Raw genomic sequence first — 15,918 nt, 5'->3', positions numbered from 1 at the left:
CTATCTATTGCCTGTGCTGATATTCACATAGTTTATTATTAATCGAATCCATTAATTTTGATTTAACTATGAATTTTTTATAGGTTAGATTACATTCATTAAGCAATTCTGCTAGTATCCAGTTAGAACAGTGTATAGAACAAGAATCCGTTTAACCTAATAAGTTTTGTAAACTTATTTTAGATCACATGTTTATACATATATTTTTGTTTTTTTATTAATTTATCAAAAGTAAAGTGTATGTTCACAATTGTAATCGGTAAATAAGATTTTGCCAGTAATGTATTCCTCTCTGATGGTGCATTATGTGTGTAAGATAGTGAAAAAAGTGAATCATAAATTGAACTGTTCACTTTGATGAAAACATTTTATTTTCAAATTTGATTTTATTGGTATGTATTCTATTCTTTCATATTTTCTTAATCATGCGTAATAATGTTAAAAATGTATATAGTAATCTTATTTATCGGATATGACAGTTACATATGTATAGTGGCAAATAATAGAGCGAATGAATATTAGCTGATGATTTCATTCATTTTATTGGCTATTCCATTTAACAACAGTATCTATTCATTTTTAACTCTTTTCTTAGATTTTTCACGTAACGATTAAAAAATATTGTAGTTACTTATTTATTCTTATCAATTGTTATCAATTATTTTGATTTTGGTGAATTTGGATATATTTGAAAATGGTATTGATCAATCATTTTAATTATACTCTTATATATTTATTTATTTGGAATGTTATTTTACAGAAGAAATGGAATCAGAAATTAATACAAAGACATTAATAGATGACAATCATCAGCTTAATAAAATCAGTACAGGTAATATTATGTATCTGTTACAAGTTATTGCTCGACATAATTTTTACAATGTATTTTGCATTAAATAATTGTATCATATTTGAAATCAATGTTTAATCATTGACTTTACAGAACAGGCTGATAGGGAAGATGCAGCAAATGCAGAGCTGACAGTAACAAAAGAAGGGTAAGTGATTTGTTCGTACTATGAATATTTACACAAAATATAACATATTTTTATATTAAAGATTATGAAATATTTTATTATTTTAATTAATTTTGTATTTAATTTTATACATATGTTTGCATATCTTTTATAATGCTAATCAAACAGGTTAAATAGCAGAGAAGAATAGAACAAAAATGGTTGCTTTGTACAGAGTAAATATGTGGCATGGATAATTATTGCTGATAGTATTATCGCTTAACTTTAATTATTTAAATATTGCCAATTGTCCAAGGACAAATTATTTTTTTTGTTCTGTTAAACTCGTATTGGTAATTGGTAAGAGGAAACGCGTATATAAAGGAAACGTAACTTTGTTAAAAGAGTAATACATATAAGTTGATCGTATCGAAGACGAAAATAACGCGCGATAGTTTTGAAAATTAAACGACAATGCTTTGATGACGAAACGTGAAGAACAGAAGAATGTTATTGAGTGCTCGTATTTCAAAAAGCACTTGGCGACTCGCAGTAGTTTTATTTTCTAATCGACACAGGGGGATAGATGGATTCGAAATTTGATCGTGATCTGTTGATCGTTCAAATCTATAAGTGTGTAACAAACGTATTTCCTTCGCTTTGCCTATCGAATAACTCCAATTTTATCGCGAGTCAATTCGTAAAACATTACGCTATCGTGACGTTCTTTACATTTTAACGATTACTATTTCGATTTATTTTATGCAATCGTATCATAATGCGGAAGATCACAAAAACGTGGCGGTATAAATTATTGAATTCTACAAAATACTTTGGGTAAGTCATTCGTTAAATCAATCAATATTATGAATACCATATCCATTTCTGATCCTTTTATCCGTATTTTACTTATCAAAGAAGCGATAAAAACTTATCTTTTTACCAAGAATCGGAATATAATATTAAATATGATATGATTTAATAAATGAAAAAAAATAGACGCAAAAGCCAATTATACAGCCGAGAAATCTATCCATTCTATCTTTCGCTACATGGATCTGGAACACCACTTTCTCTCTTGTTCATGCCATTCTTATTTGATCCATTTTCAGGTATATGTACACCTAGTCACAACGAAATCATGCATTCGCTTCCAGCTGTTCAACGCGTTCCTTTCTTTGGCCAGTGTACTATATTCGCTCTTTCATTCGATCGAATTAATTTCGTTTTTCATCGAACTCTTTTCAACATAGTTACGAATTTTTGATGAATCCGTCGTTCGTCTGTTTGCGTATAAATATCATCGAGAATGTGGCATCGTTCAAACGTAGATTCAATGAAAATAATTAAACGCGTTCTTCGTTTTCTTTCGATCTATTTTCCGGTCAGTTTAGTTGTCACCGAATTTTCGACACGAGTTTTATTTTGAAAGACAGTGCTTTTACGAAACGGTCGAAGAAAAGGAAACAAGATAAAGGCTTGCGGTTTTACGTGTTCCCCGCAATTATACTACGGTCGTAAAGCCATCAAGCATCGAAAAATAGTTCAGCAGCGACAAGTAATAGAACCGTGAAGTTAAAAAGAAGAGAAACGATCCGATGCGTATACTTGTATATTTACATGTACGACCAGGATAACGACGCGAGAAAGCGACATAGGTTTAAGTACCATGCTTCGCTTCGTATAAGTAAACATTGCGGCTCAAAGTCGAACGAACGTCTTTTTCAGTTGGACACCGCTAAACGAATCGTTTGAGCGTCGAAACTAAATTGAACGAGCGAAGAATGATAGAACGTAGCGTCTGTTAATGTATAAATCGGGGAAAGTAGGAAGAGTGCGTCGTTATCAGTATCAGCTACCGTACAACTGTCGAATAAGAAATTAAAATAACAGAAAAATTGGAAGAAAGGGCAACGTTAGACGAAACGTGCTTTACCAGAATCTTCTATAGTTTCTATAGAGTCTTGCAAATAAAGCTTAAATTCGTTTATGCAACCGTAAACAAATAAAGAGCAGCGAAGCAAACACTGCAGCTGGTTTCCTTGTTTCGATACTCTATATAAAAAACTGATAACGAAGAATACATCATCGATGTTTCCATTCGTTACGGTCATTTTCTTATGAAGTGGATTCGTTCGATACATGACGAACAAGATCGTTATAGAATATATATATATATATATACACATATGTATATGATCTTGGGAAAACTGAAATTCCATCTAGAACGATGAAATATCCTTTACCTTTGTGCAAAGTTCACAAGAAATTAGTAGCGAATCGGTCAAATTTCCACTATCAGTCGTTTCCTTGCTTGCAGTTTTACGACGACAATATGATCGATGAGAATATGAAACTACTTGGGTCAGTACCTTTTCTTTTACTTGTTTCGTAAATTGTTTCAGAAAACTCAACGCTTGAAACGCGATAGAAGGTTTTTCTCCTTCTCTTGTTAATTTGTTTGCAAAATGTATATTGCGCATAATGCGATTAAGGCTATGCTTGCAGCGGATGCGTGTTCCGACGAATCAAACGACGAATAGATTCTTACGAGTTTATTAGTATGTTTGTGCATTTGGACGTTCCGTTAGTCAGAGAGAGAGAGAGAAAGAGAGCACGGTGTAACCATAGCTTAATAGGCAATTCGTTGCTACGGTGTAGTAGTAGGAACTTGATTTAAATTGAGAGACGACGTTGGCAACATTCGTTTAATCTATGGATATTTGATGAAGGGAAGAAAACCGCGCGCAGAAAGTGTGACGAGACATTTCTCTTTCGATGTTTCATCTCTTTCCTTTTTTCCTTTCTGCGTGTATATACTGGTATGCATCCAAAGCGAGCGTCTGTATCGCGTCTATTCCGAAGAATTTCAATGCGGCTACTGTTACAGTATCGTTGGAACACGAGTAGAAGGGAATTTCTAAACTCGAATATCGTACGAACGAAGTGAGAAAAGGTCGTGCGCAACTGTCCTTGTAGAGAGGAGTAACGAGCGATCGAATAAGTGCCGTGAGCAAAAAGACGGGATCGCGTAGCATAGCGATTAGAGGAGTTATCAGTCGGTCTGTGATATCAATTCCAGTCAAACACACGAACGCGCGTTTGATTTGCGCCCCACTCGTCGTCATTGGAACGTGTTCGTTTTTAAGGAATATGTGATCTCGATCTGGCCACAACACTGGCTAATTATACCCATTGCACGTACAATTCCGGAAATCCTTGGGCTGATCTTATAAAACGATCACGGCTACGCGACAAAGGAGCCAATGATCGCGTCTTTGTGAACGATCCGATAGATTATCTCGTTGATACTTTAGTGTTCGTCGTCCGGTCAATTTTTCCAATCTACGTTTCTTGTTTTCAATTTCTTTTGAAATATTTAACTTCGCTAAACTGCCTACCCTTGTTACCGTGCTCTTTCGAAAAATTTCAATCGACGCAAGTCAGGACATTTTTCATTACGAATATCCACCGATACTTTGCTCTGATAAATATCTTTGATATATTTTAGGTAAAAAATTTCTCTTTCGATCATCGCAGTTTTCGTCTACTTTTTCTTTCTTCTTCTTCTTCTTCTTCTTCTTCTTTTTTCCCTTTTCGAAAAAGTACGGACTTGTCACAAGACTCGGCTCAGTTTTATCGTCTCGTGAGCTTATCGGCTTCTAAGCGCTCGTTAGAATGCTTCCGTCTAATATCTTAACCCAATGGGATCATGATTATGCGCGTAATTCCACGGATATAACGGTCGTTCGTTCTTGAAAGATCTATAAAATCGCAGAAACGGAAACGTGATCATACTTGCAATTAGAAAGATGGACGACGATAGGCAGCTCTTAATTCGAAAAAGATATGGGTCAACGAGCTCGTTTTGGTAAGATTTTTCGAATCCCGTAAAGGCAAGATCGTATTTCCGTTATGTATCTCGTTATCTTTCGGATACATAATAGCGATCGCCAATCACGTCGCGCTTACCACAAGTTCTTTCGTAGCTTCCGCGTTAATCGATGGCGATATGCAGATGTCGGTATAATCTGCTTTAAAGTACAAAGAAGAGATTACCGAACAATCGAAACAGTCGTATCACGAGAGATTCTGAATCGAGCGCATTATTTTCCGTTGCAATTTTCACATTAACGGACAAACGTGCAAGTTACATAAAACAGAAAGTATTTCCTTTTGAGATAAGAGGGAGCAACGTAACTTATTTACATTTCGGGTCGTTGTCAACGATAATATCGCGTTTTTAATAAGACTAATTTTATTATACCATTTAATAAGAAGATCATGCTATTCATCATTTTGATCGTTAACGTTCGATTTGGAGGAAAATCACTGTAATTGATGAAAGGAAAGAAATATGTTCCCTCGGTCGTATTCTAACATTTAAACGAATAACTCGCCTCGAAGTCGACCGATAACGATTACTTTCTTCTATTGTTTATAAAATGAACGATAGCTAAGCTGCTTCGGTTGCATAATGCAAGTAGGTACACTAACGTGACCACGATAACTGCTACGATATTTCGATGACGTTCTTTGTTATTTATTGACGTTCTTTAATTTCACAAATGCTTATCGTTATAATTAATTCTAATAACTGGACGCAATGTGTATTGCGTATTATTTTCGTGCAATTGGACGCCTTTCAAAGGCGGATGAAACTGAAAAGATCGATTCTTTCTGATTGTTTAGCGATGAGGAGGACGATACCGATTACGAAGGCACGACACAGATGGTGTACGTTTCTCGGTCGCAGAAAATGAAAGATTCCACGAATACTTCTACTATGAAGGTTAATATCGACGGTATGAGATGCCAGAGCTGTGTGAAGAACATCGAGGGAACCATAGGTAGCCGACCGGAGGTTTTAAGCGTTAAAGTAATCCTAGAAGAGAAGCTCGGTTACGTCGAATATAAAGCGGAAGAAATTACGCCGAACGAATTGGTCGAAGCGATAGAGGATATGGGATTCACTGCTTCCCTATGCAGCGACGAAAGTAACGCTATCGAAAAGATAGAAAAAAATGATTCGTTACAATCAACTATCAGTATTTGTACTGTACATATTGATGGAATGACTTGTGCGTCTTGTGTTAAGACTATCATTGGTGAGTACAGAATTTTGTTAAACCGATTCTTGTTGGAATAGTCAAGTTATCGCGTTTCTTTGCTATTTCTGTTGTAGACAATTTATCGGAGAAAGCAGGAATAAAACAGGCGAACGTTAGTTTAGAGAAGAAGGAAGCTACGGTTTCTTATAACGACAAGGACCTAACAGCTGAACAAATATCAGGGTTCATCGAAGAAATGGGTTTTAATTCGTTTGTTAAAGAAGTAAACGGTAAAGTTGTAGGAGAGGAAACACCAATGAATTTATCGTTGAAAAACAATTCCGCGCAAGAGGAACTTCCGTTGCAAATGAATGGGGGAGGTGATGTAAAGATTCAAAACGAAACAGCAAAATGCTTTTTACATATAACGGTAAATATTACGCGTGAAAATAATCCCGATTTATCTTCGCGTTACTGCTTTGACGTTATGAATCGGTATATTCCTCAAAGGGGATGACCTGTGCTTCCTGCGTTGCTGCCATAGAAAAACATTGCAAAAAATTATACGGTGTAAATAATATCTTGGTCGCATTGATGGCGGCCAAGGCAGAAGTTGTCTTTGATCCGAATAAGATAAGGGCGATTGACATCGTTTCTAGCATATCGGAATTGGGCTTCCCTACTACTTTGATCGAAGAATCTGGTACTGGAGAGGGAGATATTGAATTAAAAGTAAGCTGGTTATTAACTTCTCAAGTCGGTGACACGAAGTTGACAACATCGTTCTTAATATTGATTTTATAGATCACAGGTATGACATGTGCATCTTGCGTGAATAAGATAGAATCGACTGTGAAGAAATTACCAGGCGTCCATTCTGCCACAGTTGCGTTGGCAACTCAACGTGGCAAATTCAAATACGATGTAGAAAAAATTGGCGTCAGGGACATTATCGAATGCATTAACAAATTAGGTTTCACCGCAATGTTATTTAGTAATAAAGATAAAGAAAACAGAGACTACTTGGATCAGAGGTAAATTTATTTCACGAGTTTTTAAATAAATAGAAATAAGTATATCTTTCGTTTTTATGTAGGGAAGAAATAAACAAGTGGCGGACAGCTTTTTTAGTGTCCTTAATATTTGGCATACCGTGTATGTTAGCCATGACATACTTTATGGTAATCATGTCTATTGGTGAAAAAACGCACGAAGATATGTGCTGCGTAGTTCCTGGTCTTTCCTGGGAAAATTTAATCCTTTTCATATTTTCTACACCAGTCCAGGTAATTCCGAATATTTCTTTATAAATTATAAATTATAAATTAAGACATTAAGTAGAAATTTTGACAAAATGATATTTATAGTTTTTTGGCGGCTGGCATTTTTACGTTCAAGCATACAAAGCTTTGAAACACGGTACAACTAATATGGATGTTTTAATTTCTATGACTACTACGATATCTTATTTGTACTCAGTCGCCGTACTTGCAGCAGCTATGATAATGCAGGAACACGTTAGTCCTCAGACATTTTTTGATACTCCTCCCATGTTGTTAGTGTTCATCAGTTTAGGAAGATGGTTAGAACATGTCGCAAAGGTTTTCTATCTTTTATTAAACACTGTGCTTATGTTGATATAACTGTTGCGAAAATTAATAAAAAGCAATTAATTTTTTCAGGGTAAAACCTCGGAGGCGTTATCGAAATTATTGTCTTTGAAAGCAACGGACGCGGTCCTGGTTACTTTGGGCCCTAACAATGAACTACTATCTGAGCGTTTAATCACTATAGATTTGGTACAACGAGGCGATATCTTAAAAGTAGTGCAAGGTGCCAAAGTTCCCGTCGATGGTAGAGTTTTATCAGGCAATTCTACTTGCGACGAGAGTCTAATTACCGGGGAAAGTATGCCGGTACCAAAAAAGAAGGGATCGGTTGTAATAGGTGGCTCGATAAATCAAAATGGTCCGCTTCTAATTACTGCCACGCATACAGGAGAACATACGACATTGGCACAAATTGTACGATTAGTAGAAGAGGCACAAACGAATAAGGCACCTATTCAACATTTAGCCGATAAGATAGCTGGTTATTTCATACCTTTTGTTATAGTTGTTTCTATAGTAACTTTATTCGTTTGGATAGTAGTGGGATATGTAAATGTAAACAGTTTACCAATCTCGCACAACGATCAAATCAATAAACACGGAATGAATAGAGAAGAAATTATATTTCAATATGCTTTTCGAAGCGCGCTTTGCGTATTAGCAATAGCTTGTCCATGCGCGTTAGGATTGGCTACGCCAACTGCTGTTATGGTTGGTACTGGAGTCGGAGCATTAAATGGTATCTTAATAAAAGGTGCTGAACCTTTGGAAAATGCGCACAAAGTTAAGTGTATTGTATTTGATAAGACCGGAACAATAACACATGGTATACCAATGGTAACAAAGATAAATCTCTTTGTAAATGAAACAGCTTATTCACTAGCAAAGTTTTTAGTCATTATTTGTACAGCTGAAACAAATAGCGAACATCCGATCGCATCAGGTAAAATATTGAAAATACTTATATTTTTATATATTATGTCTAGCGTACAATTTTCGATAAACTGCTTTTTTTCTTAAGCAATTGTGCGCTACGTGAAGGAAACAATAGGCTCTGAAGCAACTGGGCAGTGCATGAATTTTCAAGCAGTTGCTGGTTGTGGACTTAAATGTAAAGTATCACATATTTCAACTACGTTGGCCGATGCATTAAAATCTGATAAGATTCTTAACTATATTAACGAGGTAAAAAGATTACCTTCTGGAACGCATAACTTAAATAATGTGTCAATCGATGTTACGCCAATTTCGAGCACGAGACAAAATTTGGAATTGTTGCTAAGTCCGGATTCCCATGGTGACCAGACTAATCCTGACGATGTATATGAAATTTGCGTTGGTAACAGAGAGTGGATGCGAAGAAATGCTATTAATATACCACAAGAAGTAGAGTTGAAAATGGTTACTGAAGAAGATCTAGGACATACTGCTGTTTTAGCAGCAGTGAATAATGTACTGGTGGCTATGATCAGCGTAGCAGATACGGTTAAACCAGAAGCCCATCTGGCAATATATACTTTGAAAAAAATGGGTTTAGAAGTTATTCTTTTAACAGGAGATAATAGGAAGACTGCTGTTTCTATCGCTAGACAAGTAAGCTTCCTTTCACTCAATGAGTTCGCTTATGACTTTTTATCAATTCATAATATCTATTATTCATATAGGTTGGTATTACTAGAGTATTTGCAGAAGTGTTACCTTCGCACAAAGTTGCTAAAATTCAACGTTTACAAGATCAAGGCTTAAGAGTTGCAATGGTAGGAGATGGTGTTAATGATAGTCCTGCCCTTGCACAATCAGATGTTGGCATTGCAATATCTTCTGGTACGGATGTTGCTGTTGAAGCTGCCGATGTAGTCCTCATGCGAGTGAGTTAAAAATTAAATGAAAAAGTTTCGATATTTTATATTTATACAACAAATATTCTATTAATAACAATTTTTTAGAATGATCTTCTAGATGTTATTGCGTGTCTGGATTTATCGAGAAAAACAGTTCGTCGAATAAGGTTGAATTTTTTATTTGCTAGTATCTATAATTTGTTGGGTATTCCTATTGCTGCTGGAATATTTAGTTCTTTCGGATTCTTTCTTCAACCTTGGATGTCGTCAGCGGCGATGGCATTAAGCTCAGCATCTGTAGTTGGTAGTTCTTTGTTACTAAAATTGTAAGTACCACATAAAAAAGAAATAGTTTTGCATTCAAGGAATACAGTATTTGTAAATTTCAATGTTGTTTATTTTATTTTCACAGGTATCGTAAACCGACGAAGACCACTTTAGAAACACCAGAATATTTATCAGCGATGCATGCTCATTCTACTGCAAGAATGATTGATTTAGATACAATATCTCTTCATCGTGGTTTAGATGATACTGTAATACCTATTATGCATAGATCAACATCGACATTGTCCAGGTATGCACAAACCCCTTCTATGCTCTCAAAATTTGTGCAAAACTTTAATAATCCTACTGCCTAATAGAATTGTGGCAAAACTGACATCATACATTCGTGTTGCCTTCTTAATTGTATCATATTAATATCAAGGTGGTAGTTCTATTAAATTTTATGTGCTTGTTATTTATCATTTATGTTATTAACATATTGAACTACCAAAGATATTAAAAATATTTAATTTAACTAACTAGTGATTATAGTAAAACTACTATCCTAGTTGTAATATGTTTCATAATTTAAGTAGCAAATTTTCTATATATATCTCAACATTTTAATTGTATTTTGAATGAGTAAAACAGGCTGTGAACTTTAAATTAAACTTATGAAATTATCTTTCCAATCAAATGGAGACTTACTGTTAACTACATCTAAAACAATATAAAACTGACTGAAAAGAAATTTTATCAAACAAAAACTTGGTGGAACATGTCGCTTCTTGTTGTAAATAATGTGCTAAAACAACAATTGATACAGGAGCAATTTTACTGTACTAAACTGTAAATATTGTATTAAACGTAAATAACTGATATTAAATAAGCTATTTCTTACTGTACATCGATTCCAGTTATTGTAAGAAGAAAAGAAATACACACACATATATATATATATATATTTTGTAAATAAATATTCATATCTTTTGAACATGTATTTGTTATCTATTAAATAATAATAATAATAATAATATTATTTGATCCCCTAGGGATTGATTTTCAATTTTTGTACATATATTCTTCTGCACGCTTTTACCATAGCTACTTTTTATGATCTGCATATTAATTGGAAACTGTGTTGAAGATTTATAATGTTGCAGCAATATTTTTGATTGATTGCGAGAGGAATAAATTATAGCACCTTTTTTCTTGGGCTAATTTGGCTGTGTATCCAGTTAATTTGCTTACAGCAAATAGCAGTGATGTATAAAGTATGTTGTAACTAATTTGGTTATTGAATTTATATTTCATATAATACTTGAAAATACTTTAACTTTCTTTAAATGCTTATATTACTGCAAAATTATTCATTAACAATATGATATTTAGATCGCTTGTATAATATCTTACTCTATCTGTAGCTTAACATAGAAAAATGTGACAAATAGTTATAAGATACAGTCTCATCTTTAAGTATAAGATAAGGTAATACAAGTTTTAATTTATACATTGATATTTCAACATTCTTGGAATAAATTTAATAATTTGTTTGCCTTGTTCAATTCAATTGCAGGCTATTTAGGAGATCTAAGGACAATGTAGAGGGACGTCTCCTAGGTGAAGATATTGATGAAATTGATTTGGTAACAGATTTTTCTGGATATCAAAAAAATATAAAGGACCATACAAACATAACACCCTTATGACTTGTAAGGATCTTTTTTATATAATTCATATTATTTCTTATTCTGTGCATGAGTGTGTGTGCGACATTTTTTTGCCAATAATATAATAAACTGACATTTAATCAAATTTTTGTCATAATATCTTGTTCTCAATATAATCACGAAGTTTTCAGTTTCAGAATATATTTTGTAATTAACTATTAAATTTTTAATAGGTTTTACAAAAGGAAACGAAAGCAAGCAAAATGCGAAGAACCTTAATAGTGCTTTCATAAATTCATTGTCTTCTTTTACATTAAGTGCAAGAATAGTATTATCATTTTTACGTTTTTTATTTCGAATGAAATTGTTAATAACTTTTTGTATTGCATTATATGTATTTTGTACTTAACATTTTTTATATAAAAAGATGCAGTCATGTAAGAAATCAAAAGAGGTTTTGCATGAGAATCATTAATATATTTTAATACTGAGTATTATGAAAGTGATACTTAAAAGGTTTATTGGGACCATGTTTTAATTTAATTAAGTACAAACTTAAAACGCTTTAAATTTTATCATAGTATATGTTTTATTTGTTACAAAAAGATAATGAACTTTTACAGCTTATAGATTATATAAATTGTAATTAAAATTCTCAACTCGAATATTGCTTAATAAACTATAATACCTCAACTTATATAATTATATTCAGGCGCAGTTGTATTTTTTACCTATTATAAATTTTTAAATATGTTTATTTATAAAAACTCAAACTGATATATCTATAGAAAATGAAATGAGAAATAATTGTGTAGTATAACTTGTACATTAATATATTATGTTTTCTTATTGTATTTAAAACTAAACTATGTATATTAAATACATTTTCCAGATTTATACTATATATTGTTAAGTATGTATATATATCTTCAAATATTTATAGTAAAAAAATATATAAAATCTTGTATAAATTTAAAGAGTAATATTTAAATATTATAATATTTTAGTTGTACTGATTGATCATATTAGCATGCAATGGAATAAATGCATTTGTTTGTGACAGAATATCATCTGAGATCACAGTTGAATTTGTATTGTAAGCATTAAAATCTGCCTGAATATTACTGACATCCTCATTGGAAACATATGGCAAATTTTTGTTGCTCAACACAGAATATGTCTCTGTACGAATAGGTAAGTTTAAATTACCTTGTTCTTCTAAATGATTTCTTGTCAATGGCAACTGATGAGGAGCAACCAAATTTTTCATATCAAGGCATGATTCTAAATTATTGATGTGAGAAATACAAATTGATTGTACATTTTTTGATTGATAATTATTGTTATTATTGATAGGAGCCACATTATTGCATTTATTTAAATAGCAATCATTGTAAAAGTTTGGATTCAATGAAAAATTGTTATACTGCAACGAATAATGTATATCATTTTGTTGTGGAATTTCACTGTTGGTTAAATTTTCATATTGTGTATCAGGTATGTTACAAAGTAAATTCTTATTCATATATCTGTAATTTTGATGTTCTTCAGAGGTAATATCTTGTGACTTTATTAAATTGCATGAAAACTGTTTCTTTTCTGCATCAGAAACTTTCTTAGCATCTACTTTTGATTGAGCACAATACTGTATATCATTTAATATATCTAAGTTATTATGTGATTGCATATTATAGTTCATACATAAATGATTATAATTGCTACTATGTAAAAAGTTCTGATCATTATAAAGATATTTATTTTGTATTCTGCTGTCTATATTATTTACTTGAGGGGTTTCTGTACATTTCAGTACATCTTGTTTTACATTTGATTGCAGAATTTCACACACCTTTGGATTTTCTTCTACATGTTGATTTTTATTAAAAGTGTTAGAATATGAATTTGCAACTGTTTCCTCACTGTTTTCTTTGTTCCTGTAACAGTGAGTTTCCTCACTGTTACTTTGTATATCAGAAAACTGATCATAACAATGATTTTCTTTAAACATATCATGTGTATTATCAAGAAGGCTCGTAAATGGTGGTAAATTCTTATTAATTTTATAATGTCCATCAGATTTATATTTTGCAAATAACATATATAATTCATCTTGTGTAAGCATTGGATATTTTAAAGATTTTTTGAACAACAGATTTAACTGCTGAATTTGATATTTATATGCTTTCGCATTATATTTGAGAATCATGTTTGAAACACTTATTTGTTTGCTAGCTTTCTGACACTTTTTTGTGCTCTTCTGTTTCACCTTTTGTTCGATATTCATTTTTTGGGATAAATCGCATTCTTTTTTATCTTTAACATTCTATAAGTACATGATCTACTGTTAGTTTTAATTTCTGTTGCTAGTAATAAAATTTTAAGATAATGTAAATATCTTACCAAAGTATTGTTTTTTGATATGTTATTAGTATCTCCATCTTCATTGATTTGTACCGATAACTTTGATGCTTTCCTTCTTTTAATCATATCAGTATCTGAATACAAAAAGAAATTTATAATATAATAATTAATCTAACTTCATCACGTCGATTTAAAAATAAAATGAGAAATCCATTTCACATTAATTATTAAAATTTTATTCTGAAAATAATCTTTAAATTAAAATGAACTATATAAATACATATTATATAGAAATGTAATTTTGTGATAAATGTAAATGCGATATAATAACTGAAAGTAATGTAGATATTAATATCTCCTACCGTTGCTGGTCTAAATTTAAAATCTTTCGTTTGAAAGACGGCTTACTTACTGTCACTCAGATTTCTTAGAGAACCCACGTGAATATGCGATAACGGTACGTATATATGTATACAGAAATACAAATACGTTTCCCGCTCTAAGTATTTATTTTATTTGAAATGTTTTGTTAATTTTCTTATTCATTTACGAAATTTAAATTATTCAATATAACTGATCATTTGCAATATATCATGTATTATAAATCAACGATTGCTGATTTCTTAAATCATTCTGAATTCGTCGAAATTATAGTAACGTTTTATCATACGTATTTTAGTGAATTTCTCTTTTTTATGGGGTATTATCTGAATGATAGTCTTTTGTTTTTCCCTATTAGTTTTAATTTTTACATTTCTAACTTCCAATTAAGCAATGTCATAATTGTAATGAATTTTTGTCTAATTTTCTTCGTGATGAACAACAAACATAACATTTATTAATGCAAAAGTAACTTAAATGTACTTTTTTTTAATGACAAGAATAGGATGCAGAAAGGATAACAGGTAATTCTTTCATTTAATACATTTAATACTACATTGTATATATTGTATTATAATTAATTTTTTTAATTAATTTAAGATCCTTTATATTAGCCAATGTGAATAGAAATATGTAATTTACAAAATGAGTATAAAAAATATATATATATTTAAGCCCTATTTATAACAATTAAGGCATTTAGTTTGTTCTTCGTAATCATATCTGCAAAAAAATAAAAAAATAAAGAAAAATGAAATCCTCCAAATATTTATATATATGTATATATATTCCAAGATTAAACTAACTTACGTAGGCAGGGAACAGTTTTGACAAAATAGTTCTGAGCAACTAATACACTCAAAGAGGCAAGAATTACATAAAATTTGATCACAATAGGAACATTTGCTGAACAAGCTTTGATCTACCACTCGACTGCATTCACAAAGATCATACTTTGGTCCAACATCCTTACAGAATATAAAGGAAAAGAGAAAGGTGTTAATTTTATCATATTTTAAAATCTCTATACATATAGGTTGGATTATATTGGATTAATGATAAATGTTTGTAATATCGATAATAACAGTAAATTTATGATAGATAGATTTTACTATTGTTAATAAGTGTAAATAACTTACCTTTATAGCTTTATCCGCTCCTAATAATTCTAGTTTACTATTCAACACCATTTGTTTTGAGATTCGTTCATTTTTGGATTTACACGAAGGAGTTTTCGATGATGGTACATCGATAGAATTCAATTCTATAGAAGTACTTAATCTTCGCGACAGTACTTTTACACCTTCTTTCAATAAATCCATTGTTTTATCTATATAAAATAGAATAAACAGAGTGTATATTATTGTAATATCGGTTGATATTCGTATATTATAACCTCCGTACCATAAACATTCTTCATTCGTTCCTCTTGACAGACGCCGTTGTCTATTTGTTTCTGGCCTACGTGTATTTTTAATTGGGGTAGTAAATTGTCTTCAAAAGGACATGAACGTTTCGGCATTCTTCAACTTAATTTAACTTAATTAACAAAAGTTCAATAAACAAATGCAGATTAAAATTTTCATAATATCGTACCACGGAAAAGTTGACTCGACAGAGCAACCAACCATATAGCTCATACAGAGGTTTATGTACATGTAGTCGTGTAGTTTGATGTAGTGTTGCAATCTTTCCACCTTTCTACCTTATGCTTAAATTACAAATTCAAAACAAAAACAAAGTTAAATACATTTGTCGATTATGAAGTTTTTAATATGAAA

General features: G+C 31.8%; 3 protein-coding genes across 15 annotated transcripts; 1 reads left to right on the top strand and 2 right to left on the bottom strand.

The window, feature by feature from the left end:
• The first annotated feature begins 3 nt into the window (after nt 1-3).
• On the top strand, nt 4-13,159 carry LOC100646432 (copper-transporting ATPase 1). Of its 13 annotated transcripts, none has more exons than XM_048410734.1 (16): nt 4-392; nt 764-832; nt 944-998; nt 5,649-6,064; nt 6,142-6,437; nt 6,518-6,739; nt 6,812-7,041; nt 7,104-7,293; nt 7,375-7,608; nt 7,690-8,560; nt 8,639-9,210; nt 9,282-9,485; nt 9,564-9,784; nt 9,871-10,035; nt 11,302-11,437; nt 11,629-12,102. In XM_048410734.1, exons 2-15 carry the CDS (start codon nt 766-768, stop codon nt 11,432-11,434), a joined length of 3,876 nt encoding a protein of 1,291 aa, XP_048266691.1. In that variant the 5' UTR covers nt 4-392; nt 764-765; the 3' UTR covers nt 11,435-11,437; nt 11,629-12,102. The 13 variants fall into 13 exon arrangements, 12 of the variants coding, with proteins under 12 accessions (XP_048266691.1, XP_048266690.1, XP_048266695.1 ...); XM_048410733.1 differs by having other exon boundaries at nt 761-832; XM_048410735.1 differs by lacking the exon at nt 4-392 and adding an exon at nt 682-697 and having other exon boundaries at nt 761-832.
• LOC100650171 (probable serine/threonine-protein kinase clkA) lies at nt 12,399-13,882 on the bottom strand. The gene is made up of 2 exons (XM_003399945.4): nt 13,796-13,882; nt 12,399-13,718 (listed from the first exon to the last, which is right to left on the bottom strand). Exons 1-2 carry the CDS (start codon nt 13,880-13,882, stop codon nt 12,399-12,401), a joined length of 1,407 nt encoding a protein of 468 aa, XP_003399993.2.
• A 783-nt stretch (nt 13,883-14,665) lies between these two features.
• On the bottom strand, nt 14,666-15,880 carry LOC100646554 (apoptosis regulatory protein Siva). Its single transcript, XM_012314883.3, has 4 exons — nt 15,542-15,880; nt 15,277-15,467; nt 14,948-15,105; nt 14,666-14,860 (listed from the first exon to the last, which is right to left on the bottom strand). The coding sequence occupies exons 1-4, from the start codon at nt 15,657-15,659 to the stop codon at nt 14,815-14,817; spliced, it is 513 nt and encodes a 170-aa protein (XP_012170273.1). The 5' UTR covers nt 15,660-15,880; the 3' UTR covers nt 14,666-14,814.
• Between the last annotated feature and the right edge of the window lie 38 nt (nt 15,881-15,918).

This window comes from Bombus terrestris, chromosome 12 (genome assembly GCF_910591885.1).
Source record: "Bombus terrestris chromosome 12, iyBomTerr1.2, whole genome shotgun sequence".
NCBI classification, from domain to species: domain Eukaryota; kingdom Metazoa; phylum Arthropoda; class Insecta; order Hymenoptera; family Apidae; genus Bombus; species Bombus terrestris.
This window is presented reverse-complemented; position numbering and strand designations above follow the sequence as displayed.